This window comes from Schistocerca serialis, chromosome 5 (genome assembly GCF_023864345.2).
Source record: "Schistocerca serialis cubense isolate TAMUIC-IGC-003099 chromosome 5, iqSchSeri2.2, whole genome shotgun sequence".
In the NCBI taxonomy this organism is placed as follows: domain Eukaryota; kingdom Metazoa; phylum Arthropoda; class Insecta; order Orthoptera; family Acrididae; genus Schistocerca; species Schistocerca serialis.
Window position 1 is genome coordinate 37,066,590 of NC_064642.1, and position 12,528 is coordinate 37,079,117.

The following is a 12,528-nucleotide window of genomic DNA, read 5'->3' on the forward strand; positions in this document are numbered from 1 at the left end:
ATTTCCAGGGGCAGATGTGGACTCTGACCACAACCTATTGGTTATGACCTGTAGATTAAAACTGAAGAAACTGCAAAAAGGTGGGAATTTAAGGAGATCGGACCTGGATAAACTGACTAAACCAGAGGTTGTACAGAGTTTCTGGGAGAGTATAAGGGAACAATTGACAGGAATGGGGGAAAGAAATACAGTAGAAGAAGAATGGGTAGCTCTGAGGGATGAAGTAGTGAAGGCAGCAGAGGATCAAGTAGGTAAAAAGACGAAGGATAGTAGAAATCCTTGGGTAACAGAAGAAATATTGAATTTAATTGATGAAAGGAGAAAATATAAAAACACAGTAAATGAAGCAGGCAAAAGGGAATACAAATGTCTCAAAAATGAGATCGACAGGAAGTGCAAAATGGCTAAGCAGGGATGGCTAGAGGACAAATGTAAGGATGTAGAGTCTTATCTCACTAGGGGTAAGATAGATACTGCCTACAGGAAAATTAAAGAGACCTTTGGAGAAAAGAGAGCCACTTGTATGAATATCAAGAGCTCAGATGGAAACCCAGTTCTAAGCAAAGAAGGGAAAGCAGAAAGGTGGAAGGAGTATATAGAGGGTATATACAAGGGCGATGTACTTGAGGACAATATTATGGAAATGGAAGAGGATGTAGAAGAAGATGAAATGGGAGATACGATACTGCGTGAAGAGTTTGACAGAGCACTGAAAGACCTGAGTCAAAACAAGGCCCCGGGAGTAGACAACATTCCATTGGAACTACTGACAGCCTTGGGAGAGCCAGTTCTGACAAAACTCTACCAGCTGGTGAGCAAGATGTATGAGACAGGCAAAATACCCTCAGACAGACTGGTTCCTAAATCTCTGTCTTACCATTATATAATCTATCTGATACCTTCTAGTATCTGCAGGATTCTTCCACGTATACAACCTTCTTTTATGATTCTTGAACCAAGTGTTAGCTATGATTAAGTTATGCTCTGTGCAAAATTCTACCAGACGGCTTCCTCTTTCATTTCTCTCCCCCAATACATATTCACCCACTATATTTCCTTCTCTCCCTTTTCCTACTCTCGAATTCCAGTCACCCATGACTATTAAATTTTCCTCTCCCTTCACTACCTGAATAATTTCTTTTATCTCATCATAAATTTCTTCAATTTCTTCATCATCTTCAGAGCTAGTTGGCATATAAACTTGTACTACTGTAGTAGGCATGGGCTTCATGTCTTATCTTGGCCACAATAATGCGTTCACTATGCTGTTGGTAGTAGCTTACCCGCACTCCTATTTTCCTATTCATTATTAAACCTACTCCTGCATTACCCCTATTTGATTTTGTATTTATAACCCTGTATTCACCTGACCAAAAGTCTTGTTCCTCCTGCCACTGAACTTCACTAATTCCCACTATATCTAACTTCAACCTATCCATTTCGCTTTTTAAATTTTCTAAGCTATCTGCCCGATTAAGGGATCTGACATTCCAGGCTCCGATCCATAGAACGCCAGTTTTCTTTCTCCTGATAACGACGTCCTCTTGGGTGGTCCTCGCCCAGAGATCTGAATGGGGGACTATTTTACCTCCGGAATATTTTACCCAAGAGGACGCCATCATCATTTAACCATACAGTAAAGCTGCATGCCCTCGGGAAAAATTACGGCTGTAGTTTCCCCTTGCTTTCAGCCATTCGCAGTACCAGCACAGCAAGGCCGTTTTGGTTAGTGTTGCAAGGCCAGATCAGTCAATCATTCAGACTATTGCCCCTGCAACTACTGAAAAGGCTGCTGCCCCTCTTTAGGAACCACACATTTGTCTGGCCTCTCAACAGATACCCCTCCATTGTGGTTGCACCTACGGTACGGACATCTGTATCGCTGAGGCACGCAAGCCTCCCCACCAACGACAAGGTCCATTGTTCATGGGGGTAGACCTAGGTAGCTGTGGCAATTAGATTATATTGGCCAGTTCATGATGAGCATTGTGTACATGGGAGGGAATCTAAATGTTCCAGCTGATGCACTTTCACATGTAGAAGTAATCAATGTTGTAGTGGATGACACTTCACACGTGGAAGCAGTGACAAATGCCATTTATTATTATGCCCTCATGGATACGTATTTATGATAAGTTTTATCAGTCTCAAATAGTTTTTCAAAGTTATTTATAATACACATACACATAACTATAATATTTTACATTGTTATATCAGCTCATAATGAATTCAACTTTCATCACAAAGAGACTTGCAAACTAGACACTTTGAGAGTTTCCTTTTGGTGTCATTTAAACATTGTGACTATGGTGGTCTAGTGAGTACAACACAAGAAGCTAGCCCTGGAGGACTGGGTCCAATCCTGGATGTGGGCAGGGGTTTCTCCTCACTCCAAACCGTCCAGTACATCACCAGGCCTACTCAGCTTGCTGTCAGTAACCCTGGGTTCGGTGTGGGGTGGCGGTGGGATGGGTGGACTACTGTGGGGTTGTGAACCACTGAGGGCTACAGTGGGATGAAGCCTCTCCGTCATTTCTATGTCCCCAGTTCATTTTGTGTAGGAATGTGCGTGTGGTGTTGATGATTAAATAAAATACAATTTCTCTCATCTGCTTGCAAAAATCAAAGTTCTAAACTCTGCACAAGTTCTGTATCAGCTCATAATCCCCACATGCCACTGCACAGGAAGATTTGCCCACTTCAATGTGCCCCTGTAGATGTGGATGGAATTACAAATTTGGCTATGTTTCATCTATGGGGTGCCGGCTCACACATTCGTTGCAGTGATCCACAGAAGTATTTAATACAAATGGAGGCAGGATTTGCTATGCAAAAATCATGCATGTGCACATGTATTTTTTAAAAAGTTTCACAAATTCAAGTTTATTTCCAATAAGAACAGAGAAAAATCGAAAGTCACAGTTCACAAGTAATTAATTTCAGAGCCTGACTCAGTTTCGAGGCAAATGAATAAACCACAATTAATTATGTGAGTAATTTTATTATGTATGTAATTATGTGAGCAATCTTTAAAAAATTGTTAAAATTTCCACAGTATATCACACTATAAAGTTTACATGGCTACACACTGAAACCTTATAAGTGGGTCTTGTAGCACACGCAACCCGAAAAGTTCATCAGATGCCGAAAAACATTTAGGTCGAGAAGTAGGAACTCTGAATAATTTACACATGTGAACTAGAGGCTAGTTCACCACTCATAAGATAAAGCCTTCTCAAAACACAGACTATCACAGCCTGACTGCCTCCAATGACGTCCAAACCTAGACTGCTCTCCAAATTGCCGCTGTTCACCCACGAAATCTTGGTCAGCTACCACTGAAGTCAGTTAAACTTCTGAAAGTGAAAGTTGCTGAAATTCTTAATTTTAACCTTTTACACACATGTGACTCACTAACTCACACAGAAATTTTCTGAGATATATTGCGCTGTTATCAGCTTTCTTTTATCTGACATAGTTTATTTATAAACAACAATTCCTATTGTTTTTGTCTGCTTTTGGATTTATAAGCATAAATATTAACAAATGATTTAAATTATACATTAAATAATTTGCTATATATATATAAAGTTTACACCTACTGCCGCTACTTTTAATGTTTCTCTATTTATTAAGAAAAGCTGTTTTTAATTGTGCAAAATCCCCTTTTTTGTACTCTCATTTAAATATATGAATAATTTCACTAGATCTACTATCACAGTCTGATACAGTTCTACGAGACGTATCTGTAGACATCTGTCTGCTGCAATTGCATAATGCATCACTGAGACATTCACTTTTACAGTTCAGGAATTATTTATAACTTTTAACTTACCATAACTTATAAACTAATGTGGATATCAAAGGCACATCTTAACATACATAATCATCCATCTTTTCCATTTCAAATGAGTCTACTGGCTCATCAGTGACACATAACGTTCAATATTTATTAATTTTGGGGTACGATTTAATTTTCCACTGGACGTGAAAAGTGGCTGTGAGAAATGAGCAGACATTGTGCTGCCTAACAGAAGGGTTTTCTCGGTCACGTGATCACCTCTGGGGCCAGTGGAAGTCCTGAGACAACTCCATCTGCTGGCCCTTCAGGTGCTCCTTTCACACAGATTTCAGCTGTCAAGATGAATGTGATCTGATCTTAGTCGCCGCCTGTGGTCACGTGTTTGTGACTGAATAAAGTCTCTCTTCCCTGAGCAATAGGCTGTCATGTTACATACTGCACTCTGCCTGTACCCGGGCCGACTGTCCAGTCAAGGGCTTGCACCATAGACTTGACCATTCTATCATTTAAGAATCATTATATGCCTGTGAAAGGATTCTTTCTCAGACCTCATTTAATACTTTCTTCAAACTTAATCATCACTTTTTTGAAATTATTCATACGCTTTAATTTTATTTACCTTTCTCTGCCTGAAATGGCAATGGCCTTGCCGCAGTGGATACACCGGTTCCAGTGAGATCACCGAAGTTAAGCGCTGTCGGGTGTGGTCGGCACTTGGATGGGTGACCATCCAGGCCGCCATACGCTGTTGCCATTTTTCGAGGAGTACTCAGTCTCGTGATGCCAATCGAGGACCTAATCGACTGAATAGCAGCGGCTTCGGTCAAGAATACCATCATAACGACCGGGAGAGTGGTGTGCTGACCCCACGCCCCTCCTATCCGCATCCTCGACTGAGGATGACACAGTGGTCTGATGGTCCCTGTAGGCCACTCGTGACCTGAAGACGGAGTGCTTTTTTTTTTGTTTCCTGGAATGAATTCTCTTATGCCACAGTCTCACGTTATCATCCAGCATAGCACTGGAGTTTATACACACGTTTGGAAAAAAACAGAACACCTAGACACAAGACGTTCATATTCACAGGACACATACATTAGTATATTCTGCAGAAACAATTAGCATTTTAACCACATTGGCTCACAGGTTCAAGGTCAACATCTATATCATGACAGAACACCACCTACCAGTAAATGTGCCTACAGCTCTCGTCGTTGCTATGAGTATACATGCAGTATGCCTCACAGACATATGCGCATACTGTACCATCAAATCAGTGAGTTTGAAAGAGAGTGCATTATTGGCATCACAGAATGTGATGCATCTACTCTGGGAATTGCTGCTCGTGTGGGACAACGTGTTTCAGCGCAGCAAAGGGTTTATGAAGAATGGTTCACGGAAAGCAGTAGAAAACGATAGGATGTGTCAGGTCGCACCCGGACCCCCACCCCCGTCCCCCCTCCCCACCTGAGAAGATCAACACTTCATCCAAATGACATTGCAGGAGAGATCTGCTTCCCACTCAGGTCTGGTGCAACAGTGTAACACATCGTACACTATCAGGGGTGACAGTCCATTGTCGTTTATTACAGTTTGGGTTACGTGCACACCGTCAACTTCTCCACCTACCTTTGACGATGTGCAGAAACATGCTAGATGGCAAAGATGTATGGAACAATGTCCTGGGGACAGGAATAGCATCACATAGTGGTTTTGGACTAATCCAGGTTGTATCTGTTTGGAAACTATGGCCACATTTCAGTTCACTGCAAACAGGAGGAGCGGCATCACAGTGACTGCATTTACGTAAGAAATACAGTGCCAACTCAAGGCCTTATGCTGTGGGGTGATTTAGGGTACAGGCACAAACCACAATTGGTGCATATCCAGGGCACCGTGACCAGTGTCACCTACATGAATGACATCCAGTGGCTCATAGCCGTACCCTTTCTGCACAACACCCCAGATGCCATTTTTCAGCAAGACAATCCACAGCCAAATATTGCTACACAAACATGTGCCTTCTTTGTGCTACAGGATGTCAGCCTTTTGCACTGGCCCGCCAGATCACCAGACTTGTTGCCAATCAAAAATGTGTGGGATGTGGTGAAACGATCTGCGCACTGCTATGACCCCGTGCCAACCACCATAGGTGAACTTTGGAAGCAGGTGTATGCAGCATGGATGGCTAAGAGCATGTCATTCAGCCTTATATACATTGATGTCATCAAACATGGAACAAGTTGTCAGGGCCTATAGTGGACCCTGTGAATACTAGAAACAAGACAAATGCTGAACCGAGGTGACTGAAATGCTAATCATTTCTGCAGAACATATTAACGTACATGCCCTGTGAATATGAACAACGTATCTCTAGTTGTTCAAAGTGTTCTGTTAAAAAAAACAGAACATGTGTGTATAAAAAATAGAAATAACAATTTACAGCTTTCCAATAACTAGTTGTCTGACTTGACATAATTTACATCTCGCTGGCCACAAATACCCTTTGAAAACAACAACCTTTTCTATTCCCCTAATTCCATTTCCTTGACATATATGAACTTCTCATTTCTCTCTTCTGAAGTAAAGCCCATAATATATATGTTCACGTCCACTGTCCATCGTTAATAACGTGAATTGGGGAGGTCCTTCTTGCTTAGTACACCTACCTATCTTTTACCTTTTCTCTTCTCACAGTTTGTATCAAAAAGGACGCCATTTACTCTTGAAAACAACTTTCTACAACTTACTAATACCACTGTGAGCCACTGACACTCTTAACTTTGTCCATTGGAAACCTACATTTTCTGGGTATTCTGCAGTGCATTACTATAATATACTGTTAGCCCTATGCTGCTGAATGAAAATTACTATTAACTTCAAGCAGTTGGTTTCTTTTCTTTAACTAACATGCAATTTACTTTTACTAATTGCTTCACAATTACCTGACATGAAATTCTGAGACCCTTCATCTCTGAGTAATCTCCTTGAGCTTTACGTAAGGTATCACCGATGAATGTTAACATATGGTATTCTGACTTGTAAGGTAAACATAAATTAAAACTTTCACCAGGTGACTTTGATCTATTGGATTGTCTAAATATTTTGATCTTTCTTAAAACCTTCCCAATGTTAGTTTTAACAGTGGGTACCTAATAATACTAGAGTCAATTTTTCCTGCACACTAAATGATCATTGTTTCTTTATGAATGTTTCCTTAGATCCTCCCACAACTTGAATAATTCAGTGTGTGTAGTTTCCCAGTCTACTGCATCCCCTACCAAATAACAGACAACAAAATTCACTTTTTTCGTGTCATCCAATAGCTCTGATAATGACTTTTGGAAAACTTCAAGAAAATAAGCAGGGTGTGTGCCCAATTCAGATCTAAATTATGGAAATGTTCAATGTCCCCGATTACAATCGAAATTCCTTTAGCAACTCTAAAGGAAACCCTATCATCATCTAATATTTTTTTAAAATTATTTCATAAGTTTTTTGCAGATCTTGCTACATTTTCCTAAAACCCTCTTCTGTTTTTCCATAGTATGCTGTTGAATGAGGTGAACTCATGGACAACACTGTTCTTTCTTGAACTTTTTGTTCTACTTTATCATTCAATGGTTCCTCCAAGGTTATCAAAGTAGGATCTGACTATTTCTTTCCCATTTGTATATTTGTACTCTTCTAATACATTTACTCTTCAGCTAATACCTGAAATTTGTTTTTCAAACATTCCAAATTCCTGCTTTGTAGACACCTGGAATTGATTTTAAGTCAGTGATCACTTCTTTCACCCACACTGATTTCAAAATGTAATTTGCACTTTTGATTTAGAACCGTTTTCTTATTTCAATTATTTGTTGTTGCACTGTATCAAGTGACTATTTTTTTCTATATCCCAAACTTCACTGCTTGAACATAAGTAATTTCCAATTTATCATTGAATAATAGATTTAGGAAGACAAACATTTAATTGTGATGAGGGACTGAAATTTGATAGTAATAAAAGGAAAAGAAGTAAAACTGGAGGTGAATATGGACTGGCAAAAAAGAATGAAAGTGAAAGCTGTCTGGTAGAATTTTGCACAGCACATAATTAAATCATCGCTACACCAGGTTTAAGAATCATGAAACAAGGTTGTATATAAGCAAGAGACCTGGAGACACCAGAGAGTTTCAGATTGATTATATAATGGTAAGACAGATATTTTTGGAAACAGATTTTAAATTGTAAGGCATTTTCAGGGGCAGAAATTTAAATGACGACAGGAGAAAACATAAAAATGCAACAAATGAAGCAGACGAAAGGGAATACGAAAGTCTAAAAAATGAGACTTTCGTGAAGTACAAAATGGCTACACAGAAGAAAAATGAAAGGATTTAGGAACATATATCACCAGGAGAAAGATAAATACCACCTCCAGGAAAATTTAAGGAGGCCACCGCAAAAAGGAGAAGTAGCTGTATTAATACCAAGAGGTCATATGGCAAATCAGTCCTAGGCAAGGAAGGAAAAGCTGAATGGTGGAAGGTGTATATAGAGGGTCTATACAAGGGAGATGAACTGGAAGACAATATTATAGAAATGGAAGAGGCTGTAGATGAACATGAGATTTGATATTGCAAGAAGAATTTGATGAAGCACTAAAAGATCTAAGTCGAGACAAGGCCCCAGGAGAAGATGACATTCACAGCCTTGGAAGAGCCAGCCATTACAAAACTCTTCCACCTGGCGAGCAAGATGTATGAGACAGGCAAAATATCCTCACACTTTAATAATTCCATTTCCAAAGAAACCAGGTGCTGAAAGATGTTAATACTACCGAACTATCGGTTTAATAAGTCAGGCTTGCAAAATACTAATACAAATTCTTTACAGAAGAGTGGAAAAACTGGTAAAAGCTGATCTTAGGGAAGATCAGTTTGGATTCCAGAGAAATGTAGGAACATGTTAAGCAGTATTGATCCTATGACTTATCTTAGAAGATAGGTTAAGGAAAGGCAAACCTATGTTTACAGCATTTGTAGACTTAGAGAAATCTTTTGACAATGTTGATTGGAATACTCTCTTTGAAATTCTGATCTAGGAGGAGTAAAATACAGGGATAAAAGGCTATTTACACCTCATACAGAAACAGGTAGGAGTTCTAAGGGTTGAGGTGCATGAAATGGAAGCAGTGGTTGAAAAGGGAGTGAGACAGGGTTGAAGCCTATCCCTGACCTATTCAATTTGTACATTGAGCAAGCAGTATAGGAAATCAAAGAAAAATTTGGAGTAGGAATTGAAGTTCAAGAAGAAGAAATAAAAACTTTGTCAATGACATTGTGATTCTGTCGTCAGAGACAGCAAAGAACTTGGAAGAGCAGTTCAGTGGAATGGACAGTGACTTGAAAGGAGAATATAAGTCGAACACAAGAAATGCAAAACAAGGATAACAGAATGTAGTTTAATTAAATCAGGTGCTGCTGAGCTTATTAGATTAGGAAATGAGACTCTGAAAGAAGTAGATGAGTTCTGGTGTTTTGGCACCAAAATAACTGACACCGGCCAAAGTAGAGCGAAAATGTAAACCTGCAACGGCAAGGAAAGAGCTTCTGGAGAAGAGAAATTTGTTTACACTGATTACTGATTTAAGTGTTAGGAAGTCTTTTTTGAAGGTATAGGGCAATTATAATTAACACTCTAAGCGCCAAGCCCGTAAAATTTACGGGCCTGGGATCGCGCGAAAATCACCAAGCCCGTAAAATTTACGGGCCGCTACATTTAATTTCATTCAAAACACTGCAACGTTATTTCTACGGGTTTGGCCAGCGCTATACGTTTTTCAGATGTTTATTAACAAAATGCGTCCATAGATGTCACGGCAGCGCTGTAATTCATGTTAAAACTTATCTTTGCGTTCTCAGTCTGTATATCATTCAGTTGTTTGTCATCATGTTTCGGCGCGGTTTATCAGACGCAGAAATTGCGGATTTGATCAATCATAGCGACACTCTGGATAATGTAGAGAGTGATTCAGACGATTCTGAATGCAATGGTGTGTTTGAAGGTACGTATTTCCGAATTTTCCACGTAATTGTGCAGTACGCACATATCTGTTGAACATGTGTAAACGATGTATGTAGTTACACATAATGTGATATTCTTTTTAGAAGACGAGATTGATGACAGTTTGTCTTCAGATGAAGACGAGAATGATGTTGAAGGTGTTGCTTCAAATCCAGCAGCTGTGCCGTATCCGAAAGACAGTGAGTGGACTGCAGTTGACACCTACCGACCTCTGCCTGTCAACACGACACCCAGGCAGATACTAGTGGATATTGATGAGTCGAGTTCTGTACTGGATTGCAGTAAAGTGTTCCTTACTGACAGTGACGTAAATGAACTCAAGAGACAGACAAATTTGTATGCATCACAGACAATACAGAAGAAAAGAAGAGGAAATAATCTGAAGCCCCATTCAGTTTTGAGTTCGTGGAAGCCAGTGACTATAAGTGAGATGAGGCGTTTCTTGGGTATTATTTTCCACATGTGTGTTTCGAAAAAGCCCAAAATTGCGGACCATTGGAGCACTAATCCTGTTCTTAGTTGTAACTTTTGTCCCCATGTCATGAGCCGTTTGCGTTTCACTCAGATACTGTCATGCTTGCATCTTGTTGACAATTCAAATCAGAAAAAACCAGGCGAAGATGGATTTCATCCACTTTACAAAGTTTTGCCATATTATAATAATTTGAAGGAGCGATGTATCCAGGCATATCGTCCCTCAGAAAAAGTGACAATTGATGAAGGAATTTGCCCATTTCGAGGTCGTGTGAGTTTCCGTGTTTACATGCAAAATAAGCCTCATAAGTATGGACTGAAAGTATATGCTGTTGCTGAAGCCAGTAGTGGCTATGTTGTAAATTTTGAAGTTTATGCTGGTAAGCATATTGTTGACAATTCTTCGTCTGCGGTTATTTTGCGATTGTTGTCTGACAGCAGCTTGCTGAACAAAGGCCACACTGTGTATTTAGATCGATTTTATTCCAGTCCAGAGCTATTTCAGCAACTGGCAGAGAAAGGCACTGGAGCTGTTGGTACTGTGAACAAATCCAGGAAAGGATTGCCTAAAGATTTAGTATCTGCTAAGCTGAAAAAGGGCGAAATGTCTTTTCGGCGTAAAGATAATGTATTGGCAATGAAGTGGAAAGATAAGAGAGATGTGTATACATTGTCTACAAGGCATCAAGCAACATTTGGTACGCATACTAAGAGAAATGGGTCTGTAGTATTGAAACCACTTCAGGTACTTGATTACAACCTCAATAAAATTGGAGTGGATATTGGAGACCAACGCCTGCAGTACAATCCGTTCCAGCACAGAACTGTGAAATGGTGGCGAAAATTATATTTCCATTTGCTGCTTATGGGAGTATCAAATGCATTTTGGCTGTACAATGCAGTGCACAGGAAGAAAATTACAATAACAGACTTTATAACAGTGCTTGCAGTTCAGCTTGTTGAAGACGACACACTTGAATTCATTCCAAGAAATGAAGGAACTGTAGGTCGGCTAACAAAGAGACATTTTTTGCAGCACATACCTGCAACTACTAAGAAGTATGCTGCTCGTGTGTGTCACGTGTGCAGTTCCAGGAGCAAGAAACAGAGTGGCAAGGCTTCTCGCAAAGAGACACGATACGAATGTGAACAGTGTGGCGTTGCACTCTGCCTGGAACCTTGCTTTAAAATTTTCCACACTAAAAAACAATATGATTCTGTGTGAAATTTATATGTAATACTGTATACTATCAGAAACATGTAATGTAGTGCCACAATTTTGGTTAAAAATAAATCACAATTGTATTCCCTTATTCGTATGACTTTTTCTAAATTCTTAAAACATCTAAGTGATTTCTATAACTGTACCTTAAAGCTGTGCATTGTAAAGTAGTTTCTTTCACTCAGAATTAAAGTAGAAATGTGCAGCTTCAAGATGGTACCAAATTTGCCACAATCCAAACAGTAGATTTGATGCAGTAATTTTTTTAATATTGGTAAAATTGCCCGGTTTCTAGGGACGGGTGCATAAAATAGGCCTGGTACAGAGAGTGTTAAAGTTAAACTTCCAAAACGTTGTAGAAGTAACACCACTGGTCACAATTATGTCAAATTGAAATGAAATATTGTCGGAGAAGGGGGAAAAGGTACGGCACAAGAAAAAAAATAGTGTGAAAATTGATCAATAGATGGCGCTACATGTATCAGAATACGTGAATGAAAACACCTGTCTGCGCACAACCCACTGAAGTTGGTATGAACACGTCGGGTACATGGCTTTTCCTCTTTTTGCATCTGCGACATTTGCCATGACTGTGAATGCAGGATCGCGCTCTACTTGTAAAGCTGTATTACAAGAATGATGACTGTGCACATGTCACTTTGCAGAAGTTCTGGACACTGAAGAGTTTGAAAAAAGGTATTGGTCCGATTACTGCTGTGGGCCTGGATAAAATGACTCAGAAATTTGAAAAAAATGGGTTCTTTTGGTGTGCAACTTGGAAGAGGGAGGAAACGAATTGATTTGACGTCAGTGGAAGAAGTGACCACAGCAATGCAGGAGGAGATGAGCAGTGGTGTGCAAACGTTTAGTGAATAGAGAATTGCCCGAACCTTGGACATACCTGTGAGCACAGTGCGTAAAGTCGTATGAAACAACCTTCTTTGCTATCCATTCAAA

At 39.8% G+C, this 12,528-nt stretch overlaps 1 protein-coding gene across 1 annotated transcript; it reads left to right on the forward strand.

Moving 5' to 3' along the window:
• Nucleotides 1-9,921: 9,921 nt before the first annotated feature.
• On the forward strand, nucleotides 9,922-11,574 carry LOC126481731 (piggyBac transposable element-derived protein 4-like). Its single transcript, XM_050105685.1, has one exon. The coding sequence runs from the start codon at nucleotides 9,922-9,924 to the stop codon at nucleotides 11,572-11,574; it is 1,653 nt and encodes a 550-aa protein (XP_049961642.1).
• The last annotated feature ends 954 nt before the right edge of the window (nucleotides 11,575-12,528 follow it).